At 38.5% G+C, this 17,985-nt stretch overlaps 1 protein-coding gene across 1 annotated transcript; it reads left to right on the top strand.

Annotated features, from left to right (window-relative positions):
- Nucleotides 1-659: 659 nt before the first annotated feature.
- Nucleotides 660-17,556, top strand: LOC116730442 (LHFPL tetraspan subfamily member 2a protein-like). The gene is made up of 3 exons (XM_032579688.1): nt 660-798; nt 10,461-11,093; nt 16,098-17,556. Exons 2-3 carry the CDS (start codon nt 10,700-10,702, stop codon nt 16,352-16,354), a joined length of 651 nt encoding a protein of 216 aa, XP_032435579.1. The 5' UTR covers nt 660-798; nt 10,461-10,699; the 3' UTR covers nt 16,355-17,556.
- The last annotated feature ends 429 nt before the right edge of the window (nt 17,557-17,985 follow it).

Genomic DNA, 17,985 nt, shown 5'->3' with positions numbered 1-17,985 from the left:
TTTACTTTATTACTAGAAGAAATATATTTCTATGCAAGTGGTCTTACACTCTCACCAGATCTTTTTAACACATCTTAAAATAAATGCATTTTGTCAGCCTCAAAGGCCATATGATGTTGAAAAAACTCATTTAAATCACCGCATTACCAACAACAACTCAGTTTTGATAAAAATCCCTTAATTGTATGAATATAATGTTAATAAAATATGTTACACTGTTATAAGGATTTCAAGCTGAAATTGTTTTAGAACGTTTAATAATTTTGTCTGAATTTTGTTTTTAGAAAGCAATGTAAAACAATTATTCTGTTAAATTCTAACATTTTTTCTTTTTTCTTTTTCAAAGAACTATTTATGAGTATTCTGAGGTTGAGTTTCCCTAAAGAAATCCAAAACTCTTGCTGGTATTACATGTTTGATCTCCTCCATCCAAATTGTGACTTAAAGACGGTTGACTGCAAGCAAAGTTTACTTAATTTACCCCTGTCTTGCCCTCAGTTCTGCTGTTCTAGTTTTTTCTCCAACCCCTATGTATATATGCAGCTGCACAGAAACATTTCTTCTTCTTTTTCTCTGACAGACACAGAGGGGGATGGGTAAAGGTAACAGGAGGAAGGAGGGGCGTAACAAAACGACGTCAGAAAGCTGTGGGATGTCTTTTTGAAAATGAGAAGGAAAGAGAACAGTCCTGAAGAAAGGAGAGGCACTGAATGAATGTTTGAGAAAGCTGGGCCGCCTCTAGGAAACGGAACCACACCGTTAGAACTCCTTTTTGCCTGCAATGAGTCCTGGATTCATGTAAGTAGAAAACAATGCAACGAGGAAATATTTCAACTCTCACAGAAGTATCCTGTGGATTTTTATGAATGAAACTTTAGTAGAAGCTCATCTCTCAGACTTTATCTTCATTCAAATCATGCTTTCATTTCCAGAAACAAGGTTCACTTAAGTCTTTATGCTTCACTTCATTCTTCCTTAATAAGAATGACGTTGCTATGTAGCAGAAGAAATAAAATGTGGTTAAAAGAGAGGTAACTGTGTGTACAGATGACTGCTGTCACTTAGTTTAGATACAACATGTGGAAGCAGTCAAACGTCTCATCACCGTGCCGTTAGGTTCACAGGAAAACAACTGAACTGTTTTTACTTCTTAATCTGTCCTCCGCAAATGTCCACACAGCAGCCCCTCTCTTTACAACCACAACCTCATGTCCTTGAAGTGCAGGGAGGAGGTCCAGCTACGCTGCAGCCACCCAACATGCTGTGTGCATACTGTTCTAGTTGAGAAGGGAAGTGGTACTACTTCACAAGCTAAACAAAGCCAGAAACCTCTGCAGTGTTTATACAAGAGCAAACTTCAGCAAAATGATGACAAATTTTCATCCTCCCTTCAATGAAAGAGCTGAACAAAATGTTAAACTATATTTAAAAGTACATTAACAGCTATACATCATCAGTGCTCAGTGGATTCCAGGACTTGTCTTAAGTTGCAGTCATGTTGTTAATTACTTTAGTGGCTGCCCTGACATGTTGAGTTTTTCCCAAAATTAGATTTGACAGGAGCAGAACCGGGACTGTTGGCTGACTAGTCCACACAATGAAAGCTTGTGCAAAGCTTTTTTAAAATTATGCAAAAGTATGAATATATTAAAGTATGTCCACTGATCAGTCCTAATTTTTACCTTGTGAATGAGTGCAAGGTTTGGTAAACCACTTTTTCTGGAGCTGCATTGAAGAGCAAGACTTTAACAAAAGAGCTTCAGGAACTTGTAAGTGCGTCACTTTGGCTGCATCTTAGAACAAGTTCAACAAACTAAAGGAAACTACTTCTTATTATTGTTCTGCAGCTGGGTTTAGAAGTAGCTTCAAATAGACATTAACACATTATAAGAGGTCTAGAAACATGTAAGTAGGATATTTTTCTGGATTTCAACAATGTCAAAAATAAAATATGCTTAAAAATGAGGCTTGTATTTTAAAGTATGTTGTTCTTTTTGCTCTGGAGAGTCTTTCAAGCTCCCCTGATTCCTTGGTAGTCATTTTTTCCTTTGCAGTCAAAACACCTTTAAAGATAAGACAGGTAGGGGAAAGATGTTCCTGAAGTGTGTCATAGCAACAGGTCTTTGTTTTATGAGAAGTGTGTGGCTGGAAAGTGAGGGCATGCGAGGTGGGATGGAGCAGTGGAAGTTTGCTCAAAATATGTTCTTTTTTATATATTTTTTGTACCCCACCAGGGGGTCTTTTTTGTGGGCTCTAGTGTCCCTTATTTTTTGAAAGTAGGCTGACAGGAAAGGGGGAAGGAGAGGGGGGAAGACATGTCGCCGGGTCTGCGAGTCGAACCCGCGACTGCCGCGTCAAGGACTCAAGGCCTCCAAACATGGGTCTTGCTATCCCCTACGCCACCACAGCACGCCCCTGCTCAAAATATGTTCATGAACCTACATCCCAAATTTACCTAGAGCTCTGGATTATAGTCACTGTAAATTTATTTTTATTATTATTTTATTTGCAAACTGGAAAATACTCATCAAAAAAGGGGGGTCAAAGTTCACCCAACTTGGATCCATGTCAAGAGGAAGCTGCAAAGTCATTATGACTTCAATATGACAGAGTTAGCCGGGATTGGGGGATGCTGTGTGTGTAATCTCAACCATTGACTTCTGTGACAGAATGATTCTGGATTAGTGTCATCATCTAAGAACTAATTAACTGGTTTAGGATGCATGTTAAACGTGAATCTTTGTTGTTGGCCGGTTAAAATATGAACAGCACAACTCCTCCACATGACTTCCTGGGGATGTTGCTGAAAATAAAATCTGACAAAATGTCAACAAGAGATATTGGGAGGTAAGTTTGCAAAAATGCATTGATCAACAATTCAGAATTCATTTGTTCCTTTTCTCGATGAGGCGTGTTGGGATTTTTTTGCCTTGCTGGCTTGTTTAAACAGTGCCTATTGGGAGCTTCAGCTCAAGATTTATGGCAGATGAAACATCTGCATCAAGTTGATTCATTGCCTGCTAATAAGCATGTGTTTGGATAGCAGAGTTTATTTCATAAAAAATAAACAGAAAGTATTAACTTTTTTTTATTTTAGAAAAAAGTTGCAAAACTTACAGAGGTATTTCAGAAATAGTAGGACTGATACAAAGTTTGTGTGGGAGCTGAAGGGTTGGGATGTGAAATGATGGCATGGATCCTGGGTAAACAGTTTCACATCTCAGAGAGTTTAAGTAGGCCAGGATCTCGGCAGATGAAGAGGGATTTACTGGCACATGCACACAAATAAACACATAAATGAGGCTGGCCGACAGTTTTCTCTGGGGAAGTCATGCGTTTGGATGTAATCTCGTGTCGGATGGGTTAGCATGCATGACACCTTTCACAGTTTACGTTTGTGAATTTGCCTCATTATAGTTTGCTCTGTTGCTTACGTGTTTTGGTGTCCTTTTGGCGTCAGATCAATAAACAAACATGGCTCTTTATTCGTAAGAGAGTCAGAGCTGCTGAGATTACTTTACTCCCTATTAGAGGTCTGGGAATAATGTTTATTGGCTATTCACTGAGCTGTTTCACAGAGTTTAATCAGGGTATGCAAAATAAATCTAACTAATGTCAGGAGCACTGAAAACGTATTTAATAAGCTCATCACTTGCAGGCTGATGTTCTGAGAATCAGTATATGGTAGAAGCCCATTCATGGGAAAATCTTCTGTTGCAATTCCTTTATTTCATGTTTATGAAAAGCAACAAAAGTGGCGACTCACATTGTTATGATGTGGCTGCAAGAGATTCTTCTTGAATTTCACTGCATATGGCACGACCAACGAACAATAACTCGTCTTTTTGTTTATTCTCCAGCTTTACTGTGACTCTTTTGCATTTTTCCTTAAATTTGTTCTTAGATTCAAAGTTAGCAAAACCAAAAGTAAGTGCTCCCTGAGGTTAGATGACTGTGGCGTTTATTAGCTCTGGGTGTGATTTCTCTCTGTATTTTGTTTAGTTTGATACAGCTCTGAAAAAAATGAAGAGCCCACTGCACTGAACCCTGTTGAAAACTTTTTGCTTATTCCACCAAATATTGATTTCTGAACTCTTCCCGAGTTAAAACTTTAGTATTGATGTTTCTAAATTAATATGAACTTGTTTTCTTAGCATTATTTGAGGTCTGAAAGCCCCTCATCTTTTTCGTTATTTTGATTATTTTTCTGCAAATAAGTACTAAATTTTTGCTTGGAACTTCTGAGACATGTTGTCAGTAGTTCATAGAATAAAAGAACAATGTTTATATTTCTCAAGCATATACCTATAAAGAGTAAAATGAGAGAAACTTATCATTTTAAGTGGTCTCCTAATTTTTCCCAGAGCTGTAAGAGATGTGATGAATGTCTACAAGTCAACTCTGCAGGGCTCGAGCCTCTCTGTTCTTCTGGGTGTTATGTTCCTGCTCTGTCAGAACAGAGTCCTGATGAGATCATGGGAATGAAGTCTGTCTTCAGATCTTGACTAGAAGTTTAGGTGTTCCCAAAGTGTGGCTGCTGATTGAGTTTTGTTTCTTTAGTTTTCCTCTCTTCATGTGGAGCTCAGCTGTTTGCATGCCGTCATGAGGGAGGAATATGCTTGGTCCTGTCTGATCCTGTCTTACTGGCGTTATGTCATGTGGTGTTTTTATGGTTCTTGGAAAGATGATGAAGATAGGCCCTCATTAGTGGCTTGTGATTTGCTGACTGTCCCCCGACATGTCATTTGAGTTGCAGAAGGAGGAATAGCTTTTTTATGTTAGTTTTGGTTTGAGGGGTTTTTCTTTAGGCTGGTCCAGATGCTTGACCAGACCGTAGCTGAGCAGATCCAGCGCAGGGAACAGATTGCTTTGGTTTGAGGTTTCTGGTTCAAGACCTGCAGCTTGAAGAGGAAAATACAGGACAGAGTCTCCTTAGATTATATAATGGAAATGGGAAATCTATAGATCTGGATGAAAAAGGTACAATTCCTTTAACAGGAATTCATATCTCTTCATATTTTCATTATTTTGTGATGTTGCAACCACAAACGTCAAAATGTTTTATTGGGATTTTTTGGGACAAATAAAAGGTCAGCAACCTTTACAACTAAACGAACCAGTTTGTCCTAGAATCTACTCAGTAACATGTAGATATGCAAAACCTAGACCAATCTTTTGAGATAGTTTTTTTTTAATATATATATATATAAGCTAAATTAAAGAATTACAAATGCATTTCATCTTTTAGGTTTTGGAGCCAAGACAACAAACTTCAAATTCTGATTTGCATTTTTGTTCAGCTTGTTTTTCACTGATACCCCAAAATAAAATCCAAGGCAACCGGTAGTTTTCAAACTCACCTAGTCATAAGAGTTCACTGATGTTTGATTTAATTTCAGTATAAATAAATATGCTTTGTGAAACCGTCAGAGGCATATTCATGCCTTATAATGATGTAGTTAAAGTCCAAACTTAAATTCATTAATTGGACAAGAATTGAAAACTAAAGTTCTCAGTCTAATGTTCAGTCTGAGCTCCAGCCATTTGAAAAGAAAATGAGCAAAACTTTTAGTCTGTGGAAATGCAACCAAAGACTTGAATTTTCATTTGTTTTAACAAAAACACCCCATTAAAACCAAGTATGGTTATCTTACTTCAATAACATTAAATCCTAATAAATAGACTGAAGTTTGTTGTTGTAAAGTGAAGAAGCGCAGATAAAGTCCAAGGGGATGCAGGGCGCTGCGTCCTAACAGAAGCTGTGAACTGGAAACATTTTTTGTCCATGAATAGAGTTGTTTTTCTCTGGCTCCTCATGAATGTTTCCTTCGTTGAATAATCTGACTCAGCAGTGCTTTATACCCCTCGGCCATCAGCCTTTAAGTTGTCCTTCACTTTCAGTTCCATAATAAGTGGCCTCCTATCTATACCTCAGCACCTAGGCATGCTATCAGCCCTGTTTATGATGTCTCACACCAATTACTCCTGATTAATTCTTTAGCTGCTTCCTCAAGCTAGCTGCTGACTGACACAAACACGCCTTCAGTTTTACTGTTTTGTCTCAGGCTTTTGCTGAAACTGATGTTTTGGTTTAGTTAAAGGAATTTTTACAGCAACACAGACTTTCTGGCCACACGGTTGGGTGTTGGTATATCGAGCTGTGTGTGTGTGTGTGTGTGTGTGTGTGTTGTTCATTTCCGTTTGCTAAAAGACATTTGAGAAAACTGTGCAAGTTGTTTTCAGTCTTGTGCTGCTTGGATATTATTCTGCGTGGCAGACTTGCTGTCTGAAGGCAGCAGGACGATGTGGGATGAAGCAGGACCATATCAGATGGGAAACCGCTTCATCGCTGACTAGCTTTTATCTGGAAGGCCATCTCCTGTAACATCAGCCAAACTCAGCATAACAGAGGATCATTTCAATACATGAAAGACGCCAGAGCTCGTCACTGTTTGAGGTGATACATATCCACAACACAAGCAGCACATCCAGTAAAAAAGATCAAGCAGTTTGAGGATACAGACACAGAACGCAACCATAACTGCGTGTTTGAAATGGATCATAACTTCAAGTGTCTGATGTGCTGTGGAGTGTAAAATCTCTCTTGTTTGGTGTTCCAGTAAACACAGAGAAACACATTTTTATCAGTGAACTGCTGCTTACGCACTTTCTCCAGAAGTTTGCTCAACAGCCGGTAAACAAGTGGGAAGTTTTCATTTGTCTCAGGGTGTCTTGACTTTTTCTGCACACTTAAACAAACTGCTGCACATCACTCATACAACTCTGTAACATCTTGTACACAACTCTAAATAAGCTTTAATATGGATCAGTTCATCAAGTGGTTTTATGGATTTTATAACCCTGGCACACTATTTGCATCTCTTTAAGTAAATACGGTTTCAGCATCGATGCATCTGACGCTCAGGATATTGGACATGTTCAAAATAAATAAATCACGTCCAAATTTACTGCGACTCAAGCCTGGCGCATACTGCTATTTAAAAAATTGTAAGGGACTTGAAAGTGTCATATTGCAACATGTTCAATATGATACAGTCTTGAAATCTTTTCATACTGCGAGACAGAATATGCCAGAAAGTTCGACCGCTGGAGCTGAATCAGAATCAGAATCAGTGTGACAATAGTTGGAGATCTAAAATGGAGAAATGACTTGAGCAGGTGTCTGTTCCCGCACGACTTCCTTCAAAGAAACTCTGAAAATTTTGGTTGATCCCCATGAAACATAAAAACCACAAACCATTGATTCAAGTTCACAATAAAAGATCTTCTTAAAATTCTTTACTGACAGAAATATGTCTCCAAAGATTGTCTGTAATTGTAATGAACCTTGCTTAAAAGACACCACATGTAACTGTTGCTAATATTATTCAATGGGGCAACGACTCGTTAATAATCTCACCCTACATTATGCCAACTCTTTGTTTGTACTGATGAAGATTGACCCATGTCAATAAGCCCAGTGCTTATGGTCTCTGTAACGAGCAGGAAACTTTCTTCTGAACAGTGTCAGGTGATCATTAAGTGAAGAAAAAAAAGAAACAATAAATTTATCTGTCCTGGCGCCGTAGAAAACTGTAAGTTTTACGCCTTCTTCAAAATAATAATATACACTTACTAACCACACAAAGGTGCAAAGAACATCTTGTTCCAATAAAACACCTTTGGGATGTGTTGGAATGAAAAAAATTGACTTAGTTAATGCTAAGCCAACAAATCATCAGCTACTATATTATTTTTATCATGTCAGCATAGAGGAAAATCCCAGAGGGAACTTTGAATCCATGCTGAATCCACAAAGGAAAAAATACTCTTCTAAAGGTCAATGAGGCGTCTAGAGATGTAACAACAAATGTATGTAAAGCGGTGAGTGCGTTTTGAAGTTATGCAGGACAGGATTGTGCTATTATTTTGTCCAGTAAAAAAAGGGTTTTTAAAAACTCCAACAAAATAAAGTGTGACAGCAAGTTTAGGTTTCAGATAAATCTACCTGGTTTTGCTCTCAATCCTTGTACCAAAAACACAGAAGAAACTTTTATACATATTTCTTTGTAATACCCCTTTGAGGTGGCTTGAAGGTTTCGTTAACCTTTGAATGTTTTCTTTAAATGAGAGCCACAATGGGATCTGAATGAGACAATTTCCTGTAATAGCTGAGGTCTACACAAAAGGAGCCTGCTAATTGCCTTCCAAAAATGTATTTTATGGCTCCATCCGTGTAGTTTGAAGTGGAAGAGCTGCTAATTTGTGGGCACTGTAGACTTAACAGAGAGCACTGAGCTCTGTTTGAATAAACTATAATCAGCAGCAAACTAAAGACTCAAACTGCACAAGGTAAACTCATAATCCCATTGAAATTCAGGTTCATGAAAAAAACTACGTCTGCATGTTTACCGATTGCTCATTGCTAGCCAGGACTGTGTTTTTGCTGTTGTGTGAAACCAGTATTGTAAAGGGGAAAATGGACAAGAATTAGAACAGCCACAGTGTGGAAAGGCCTAAAATAAACAGTAACAGTAAGGAGCACTCCCAAAATTGTTCCGAACCACATAAACACAGCTCGGATACCCGATTATACTGTCACTCTAGCTTTTTATTGTGGACTATAACTGTATGCCTTGTTGAATCCTCCTTGTATAGATTGTAGAGAGCTGACTTGAGGAATGACGGTTTAGATCAGAAGAATGTTTAAGAGCCGAATTGTCCTCAAAGGGGGAGACACTGATGCTTCCTGGTTGCTTCCTGTTTATTCCAGCTGTTTCCGTCATGACAAACGATGTAATTTGACAAACCTGCTTCTTGTGTATCCTGTAGCTATAACTGGTCTTAGCTTAAGTATACTCCCGCTGTTTATTGCCAAGCTGGCTGGGTAATTATATGTAGACACTAGACGATGTATTTTGTCTGGGGTTTCATATAATATCTAATTAGGAGTGGGAAAACAAGTTGAATGGAAGTAAGAAAATGTGAAGCGCTGTGAAGTCCGTGATATTCAGCTTAAGACAAACCGTAGACAAAGCCGAATCCTGATGATATGAATCGCAACCACAGCTGAGGCTCCATACCTGGATCTCAGATGCTGTCTGACTTTGCCATTGTGACCTCATTTTTTTTGTTTTTTTTTGCTTTGTAGTTAGTCCTGTGTTTAGATGAATCATCAAGTCTCCTTTTCAATATACAAGCGATAACTCTATCATTTTGTGGCCCGTGAAATTTCTGAGGTGGATTCTCTACAAGTGACTCAGACCTTATCAAACAATATGAAGCAGTGCTGTTCATTCCTAGAGCTTGTGGTTGAGAGATTTACCATCTTAAACTGGAATTTTACTTGTGGTGTTGTTATCTGAAACCTAACTCCTTTATGTCCTTCAGGCAAGGTAGAAGGAGCGATTTATAAATTCTGGTGAAAGTTTTTCTGCTGAAACTTTTACCCAAAGAAGGATGAGACATTAAGTAAGGATTTAGAATGACATTAATAAGATTATTCTACTTTAAATGATAAGATTCCACTCTATTTGGAGAGTTTTGGACTCTTTGAAAGAGTCATGTTGTCTGACTCCGAACCTCTGACCTTCATATTATTCTCAAAGAGCAAAGGGTTTTGACCTTGCTTAAACTTTTCCAGTTTTTTTGTGATATGCATTATGCCCATAATATGATATGCAAGTAATATAGGATTAGCAATTCAGACCAACTGCAGCTTTAGAAGTTGATATTTACTGAGATGTCTCCTGACTTCCGACCAGCGAAATTAGGCAAGGACAACCAGGCAGTTCGTAAACCAGATAATAAATATTTTTATGTTTATGTCATCATGATGAATCTGTGAAATGAGAGAAACTATTCAACTCCCGCAAGACGATGACTGTGGCGAGGCCAGTGCGGCCACAGCAGCTAAATCGTAACAGCAGAACAAGTACTTTCTGTGATCCAGTGACTCATCTGTAAATAAACACAAGCTCTTGTCGCACAGGAAGGCTCTGATGTATAAAACTCATCATTTATAGCATTTATTAGGTGTAACTTAAACACTCGGCTCTATTTAACTTGGATCTGCCATTGCAGGATGGATCAGGCCTGTTTTTCTGTTGCTGTCAGATGTAACGTGTTGTAGCAGAGCTCTGTGCTGATCGGTGCTGACAGCTGCTCAAACAAGGCTCCTGTTGTCTCTCAGTTCAAATGCAGCACACAGAGGTCTGAGAATAAATTATGATAGTATAAACTCTGCTATCTCCAGAAGTGACGTGTGTGTGATTCATTATGACTGTGAACCATCTGGGAGTGATGCTCATGTTACGCTCACAGCTGGCTGACAGAATCTGTAGTAGGATGAGTCTGAGCTGGTAGCAGGGAGACGAACTTTACATCCTGGGGACCAATGAATAATAAACGGGAAAATCCTGAGTGACCTTTCGATGTTTCTCTGCTTCTTTATTTTCCAGAGCCACGACTAAAGGAAGCTGTGTCAGAGCTTTGTTGCTTTTGGGGATGACCAGTGTGTTAGCTCGCTTCAGAGAGGAGGGAAACACTAAAAAGGAGAAGTGGTGCTGACTGGTGGGACCAAGATCTGCAGTCCATCTGGATTTAAACCAGGAACCTCTCTGACCTTTCTGTGGAGAGGGAGAGGAATTCTTTGGAAACCTAAAGACCTTATTTCAACTTTGGACTCAGAGCTGAAGCCATGTGTCATGTTATTGTAACATGCCGCTCCATGCTGTGGACCCTGCTCAGCATCGTGGTGGCCTTTGCGGAGCTGGTCGCCTTCATGAGCCCCGAATGGCTCCTGAGACCCCCTCTGCCTGAGAACGGTGTGACACAGACGAAAGTGAATGACAGGGAGTCCCTCGGCCTCTACAACCGCTGCTACCGAATCAAGGGAGAGATCAGCTGTGGGATTTACGCACGGGCATTCGGGGAAGTGGCCAGTAAATTCTGGCAGGCCGCCATGTTGTTTCTGGCAGCCGGGATGCTGGTGCTCGGGTGTGTGGCCTGCATCTCCATCTTCACGCTGTGCTTTCAGAGCATCAAGAAGAAGAGCATATTCAACATCTGTGGACTGCTCCAGGCTATTGGAGGTAAAGATGTGTTGGTTCTTTTAAATGGAGGAAACTTAGCCATTTGTCCAAATATTCCTCACTAACTGTGCCCTGGATGCATTTAGCGTATTGTAAGATGTAAATAGAAAATGTGGGTTAAAAAAAATACTTCAGTTTAAGGCAAAGTTTTAAAACAAAAATGAAAATCATGATCTAAAATCTAATAAGAAATTGTTCTGCTAATGCTACATAATATACTGATTATCGCAACTGCAGTATTCTATGCAGATATATTTATATTTTAATACATAAACAAAAATAACATCTGTTACTAGTAGTTTCCAAATGCTAAATGTTTAGAATATTGATTTTTGTTGTTCTGCTCTGTATGGAATAAAACAGGGAGCCTGGTTGCTACTAATGGGTTTGTTCATCAGCTTGTCTGCTCAGGTAATCAGCTGCTTTATTTTAATTTTAAAATAGCATTCATTTAATGAGAATAATGGGAGGTACTCATACACTTTCCACCACAAGGCAGTCTGTTTTTGTTGGAAAATATTCACAGAAATTCACATTTGTCATTCTTGCAGGTAAGAGAAGGAAAAGTGTAGTAGCTGTCTTTCAGCCTGCTCACTTGCAGTGCTCAGCAAGATTGGTTGTGGACTGCAACACTTCAAGTTTCTATTCTCTGGCATACTTTAATACTTTTATTTATCTATTTACAACCATTACTTACTTTTCTGCAACAATCATGACAAAGACATAACACAGAAAGTTATTTGGATTTTGGAAATGCTCAAAAAGGACCAAACTGGGTTTTACATGACCTATAACGGGACCTCGACCCAAGCATACAAAAAAACCCTATTTTTCATTTTTGACCAATAATGTTTTTTGTTGTGTGTTTTATTTTCTGTTCTGGTATTATTCACACAAGGAAATCCTCCATTTTAACTATTCATGAGCAACCTGGAACAGTGGTTTCCAAAAAATTTAACTTCCAACTTTATGTCTAGTAAACCAATCAGATATAACGTAAACACAAATAGCAATAACTAAATAACAGATTATTTGCAGAATAATAGTATATGAAATATATATATTTTTTTTATTAACTTTGATTTCTGATAAAAATCTTTAATGGATTGATTTATGACTCCCAGTAGAGTCTTCTACATGGAAACAACACAGCCACAATCCCTGCCAGGTTTCATTTTGTAATTTTTACTTGTAATATTATTCAGTTCAGGTATTTCAGGCTTTGCCCAGAATTTATCAAGTGCTACTTTAAGGTGTTGAATAGTTTTAGTATAAAATTCCAAATGTAATTTTTTTAACAAAGCGTGACTAGAATAATGTGTCATAAAGTGTGGTGTGAGGTGGAGAGGCAGACGCTGATATGAGGGGCCGTTTAGGACAAAATTTACGTTTTGTCTCTCACACACTACCAAAAAGTCTCGCATACTCCAAAAAAGTAGCCACGCACACTCCAAAAAATTACGTTTTGTCTCTCACACACTACCAAAAACTCTCGCATACTCCAAAAAAGTAGCCACGCACACTCCAAAAAATTACGTTTTGTCCCTCACACACTACCAAAAACTCTCGCATACTCCAAAAAAGTAGCCACGCACACTCCAAAAAATTACGTTTTGTCTCTCACACACTACCAAAAACTCTCGCATACTCCAAAAAAATAGCCTCGCACACTCCAAAAAATTACGTTTTGTCTCTCACACACTACCAAAAACTCTCGCATACTCCAAAAAATTACGTTTTGTCTCTCACACACTACCAAAAACTCTCGCATACTCCAAAAAAATAGCCTCGCACACTCCAAAAAATTACGTTTTGTCTCTCACACACTACCAAAAACTCTCGCATACTCCAAAAAATTACATTTTGTCTCTCACACACTACCAAAAACTCACGCATACTCAAAAAAATAGCCACGCACACTCAAAAATTACTCACGCACATTCAAAAAATACTCAAATTGCGTATACACACACTACTAAAATGTCACACACACACACACAAACGTTAACTTTCTCGCTCACATACACTACTATCAGCTCGCTCACATACACTGTACTAACAGCTCGCACATTCACAAACGTTAACTTTCTCGCTCACATACACTACTACCAGCTCGCGCACATACACTACTACCAGCTCGCGCATATACACACAAACGTTAACTTTCTCGCTCACATACACTGCTAACAGCTCGCACACACACAAACGTTTATCTCTCACATACACAAGACTAAAGTTGAACACACACACAGTACTAAGACTCGTTTTATGTATGTGTGAGAGCGAGACTTTTTATGAATGTGTGAGAGCGAGACTCTTTTTGAATGTGTGAGAGTTGTCACGGAAGAGGCGGGGCATAATTTTTGGATCAAACTGCGCATGCGTAGATCCTAAACTATAAGTTTCGATTGTTGACTCACTGTATGTTCTAGTTCTATTACTTAGTATATTTGTGCTTTTAAATATATATAGAACGTTTAACTTTCTTGTAGATTAAATGTGCTATAGAAATAAATGAATCTGATTGATTGATTAAAAATAGCAAAATTGCTGTAGTACAATCTGTCCACTGGGTGCCAGATTGTAGCACTGCGGGCAGTCGTTGAATCGTTTAATGCGCCTGTCAAAGTGCTGGTTGCCTCCGGAGAAGATAGAATGGTGTTTAAAATGGCAGCTGCCTGACCAATTCTCTCTCGTTTCGAATTAGAGTTAGCCATGTTCGGTATAGCAAACTCTTTCTTCTTCGGCACTAGTTGGCGCCGGTTAATAATTCCTGTAATACTGGCACCCAGTGGACAGATTGTACTACAGCAATTTTGCTATTTTTAATCAATCAATCAGATTCATTTATTTCTATAGCACATTTAATCTACAAGAAAGTTAAACGTTCTATATATATTTAAAAGCACAAATATACTAAGTAATAGAACATACAGTGAGTCAACAATCGAAACTTATAGTTTAGGATCTACGCATGCGCAGTTTGATCCAAAAATTATGCCCCGCCTCTTCCGTGACAACTCTCACACATTCAAAAAGAGTCTCGCTCTCACACATTCATAAAGAGTCTCGCTCTCACACATTCATAAAGAGTCTCGCTCTCACACATACATAAAACGAGTCTTAGTACTGTGTGTGTGTTCAACTTTAGTCTTGTGTATGTGAGAGATAAACGTCTGTGTGTGTGCGAGCTGTTAGCAGTGTATGTGAGCGAGAAAGTTAACGTTTGTGTGTATGTGCGCGAGCTGGTAGTAGTGTATGTGAGCGAGAAAGTTAACGTTTGTGAATGTGCGAGCTGTTAGTACAGTGTATGTGAGCGAGCTGTTAGCAGTGTATGTGAGCGAGAAAGTTAACGTTTGTGTGTATGTGCGCGAGCTGGTAGTAGTGTATGTGCGCGAGCTGGTAGTAGTGTATGTGCGCGAGCTGGTAGTAGTGTATGTGAGCGAGAAAGTTAACGTTTGTGAATGTGCGAGCTGTTAGTACAGTGTATGTGAGCGAGCTGATAGTAGTGTATGTGAGCGAGAAAGTTAACGTTTGTGTGTGTGTGTGTGACATTTTAGTAGTGTGTGTATACGCAATTTGAGTATTTTTTGAATGTGCGTGAGTAATTTTTGAGTGTGCGTGGCTATTTTTTTGAGTATGCGTGAGTTTTTGGTAGTGTGTGAGAGACAAAATGTAATTTTTTGGAGTATGCGAGAGTTTTTGGTAGTGTGTGAGAGACAAAACGTAATTTTTTTGAGTATGCGAGGCTATTTTTTTGGAGTATGCGTGAGTTTTTGGTAGTGTGTGAGGGACAAAACGTAATTTTTTGGAGTGTGCGAGGCTATTTTTTTGGAGTATGCGAGAGTTTTTGGTAGTGTGTGAGAGACAAAACGTAATTTTTTGGAGTGTGCGTGGCTACTTTTTTGGAGTATGCGAGACTTTTTGGTAGTGTGTGAGAGACAAAACGTAAATTTTGTCCTAAACGGCCCCTCATACGCTGAGGATCCAGGTAGAAGTGAAAAATGAATGTTTAATGGTGAATAATCCAACAAAAGCAGTCCAACATCCAGGCAGCACAGCTGAGCGGAAGCTAAGGCTCACACTGGTAGCAACTGGGGACACGAATGGACAGGTAGGCAGACTGGGAAACCTACGACTACAAACGACTGACTGAGGACATTAGACGAGGACCCAAGAGGAACAAAGGACACAGGTGGGGTTAAATACACAGAGGGTAATCAAGGAAACGAGACACACCTGGGAAACGATCAAGGGGAGACAGGACAACACAGAGACACAGAAACTCGAAATAAATACACAGAAAAACACGGAACATGACATAATGATTATAAAAACATCTGATTGAAGCTAAAATAGAAAATAAAAACATTTATTTCTATATCACTTTTGTGTGAAGTAATCTTTTGTTCAATAATGTGTCATTATAACAAGACTTACACTCCATTGACCAGAATCAGAAACGTATCAAACATTTAATCTTTTCAGTGATTCATATGTTCTGGATTCATCTATGCAAAGTTTCAAGATTGTAAAGAGAAACCGAAGAAGCGGAAATACTAAATGTCACAAATGTGACTTTTCAACAGAGACCATGTAGGCTCACTATTGCACTCTGTGCATCAAGCTGGCAGGAAGTTTCACGGCTGTAACTCTGCAAGCTGTAACATTTGATTTCACAATTCAATTGCATTGCACTTTTCAGCAGGGGGGGAGTCTAATATTAGAATCTCTTCACACCTCTTTGTATGCAAAAATGAATTTCTACACATGTGTCTAGTTGTTTGTGCTGAATATGTAAAAGATTTGCACAGCAATGAAAGGTGGGATCAAACTTAGTTTTTGTTATCACAAATCAAACATTTGCCAGCCATGGAATAGATGCTATCGCAACTAGAGTTGACGCAACATGTTCCAATCTGCACTTTTTTTAATCATGACATTCATCTAAAGAATGAATGAAGCCAATCATCTCACTGTCTGGTCCCGGCTTTGTCCCCACAGGTCTGCTGCTAATAGTGGGGCTGATGCTGTATCCCACAGGCTGGGGGTCAGAGAAGGTGGCGTCCTTCTGCGGCTTGGAGGCCTCGCCCTTCAGGCCGGCTGGTTGCTCCCTCGGCTGGGCGTTCTACACAGCGATAGGAGGAACGCTGGGAACTTTCCTGTGCTCTGTCCTGTCCGCGCAGGCCGAGATCGCCACTTCCAGCGATAAGGTTCAGGAGGAAATCGAGGAGGGGAAAAGCCTTATCTGCCTGTTGTGAGCCTCAAGGAAGCTCCAGGAAGAGCAGGAAATCCCCTTTGGTAGAATATTTAGGATGTGCACACTTGTACAAAAGAATAAAAGGAAGACAAGGACTTCCCTGAGGGTTTTTCCTTTCTAGATGGCCCAGATAAAAGAGTGTTAAAAGGAAAACAACCTGTGAAAAGTGGGGAAATTAATTTTTTTCTATATTATTAGGTTACATTTTAAAAAGTATTCTAGTACAGGAGGTAATGGATGAACATTCTTTTTACAAAAATACTTTTTTATTTTTATAGAAAGCCTTACCTACAAGAAACCACTAGATTGGAAAAGGAGAAAATTAAAGAATGGTTGTGTTACTCTAAAGGCAACTATTACAGATGTTCATATTGTTAAACAACAAACCACAAGCAGATTATGATTATTATTAGCTATTAAAAAGAAACAATTCACTTTATTTTTCTTAACCAGGGATGTTTAACTGAGATCCTATGTCTCTTCTGCCAGGAAGTTCTATTTTAGATTATTAGGAAAACAATACTTAACAACAGCTGGCAAAAGAATTTCTTAGGATTTGACCTGTTCATTTGTTTTATATGTTCATTTGCTTTACATAACTCATGTTGTCCTCTGTAAAGCAAAATGTATGAATTCTCAGCAGAATGGCAACTGACAGTTTCTGCAGAATAAGCTTCACTTACCAAATGTTTACTTCTATGTATTCAACTTTTGATACATAAATGCATCATTTTGGTCTCCTTTCAGTCTCCTATGCTTGGAGAGGATGCCTCTTTCACGTCTTAGTACTTTCGGAGTACTCCTGTATTAAATAGCACCTTTTATTGCATTTTGCACTCTTTAGCTCATTTCATAAAGCTGCAGACTTCATTAAAGTGTTTTAGATCTGTTTTTCTCTATTCCACGCTCCAGATTTTACTGTAATTCTAGTTATTAATCTTTTGCTGTGCTTTTATAAATTCAATGTGTGTCTGATGTGCAATAAAAGTATTTTACTGACTGATTGGGCTGAATGAAATTAAAAGTGAAATTAACTTGCTTCAAAGAGAATCTTTAGTCAGTGTTCCTTGTGATTTCTTTTTTGTTACATTGACAAAAAACCAGAAAGTGTGACGTAACATTAGAGTGGTGTATGAAGAGATCATTTGTGCCTACATTTTGTTTCTTTTGTAAAAATAAAAATTGAAAGCAGGTTACCCGCAATTTGTCTCGAACTCAGAATTTTCTGAGAAAACATGGACACCTAGTGAAAGAAAATGATTACTACAAGACTACAGACAGTTTTATGTCAGAATATCAAACTGTTTTCTGTTCTCTTGTTGAAGCATTAACACAAGTATCAGTATGCATTCACTGAATACATTTCTACAGGGGTCAGGCTGTTAAATCATCTGATTTACCAGAAGCACTTCAAACATACAACATGGAAACTATTTACTGTCTTACTGTTGAAGTTTTGAATCTTTTCAAACCTGAAATTAAAGCCTTATTTTATATTAGCTTTATATGAGCAACAGTGCTGAAAAAGCAATGTCAACCTAAAAGTAAACTGGGGAAAATAAGATTTTTTTAATGTAAAAATAAATCTGATTATGCAATAAAGTAAAAGGAATTGTAAACAGGAAGCTGAAG

This window comes from Xiphophorus hellerii, chromosome 12 (assembly GCF_003331165.1).
Source record: "Xiphophorus hellerii strain 12219 chromosome 12, Xiphophorus_hellerii-4.1, whole genome shotgun sequence".
Taxonomy (NCBI): Eukaryota; Metazoa; Chordata; class Actinopteri; order Cyprinodontiformes; family Poeciliidae; genus Xiphophorus; species Xiphophorus hellerii.
The sequence above is the reverse complement of the archived record's forward strand: the minus strand, read 5'-3'. Positions and strand labels throughout refer to the sequence as shown.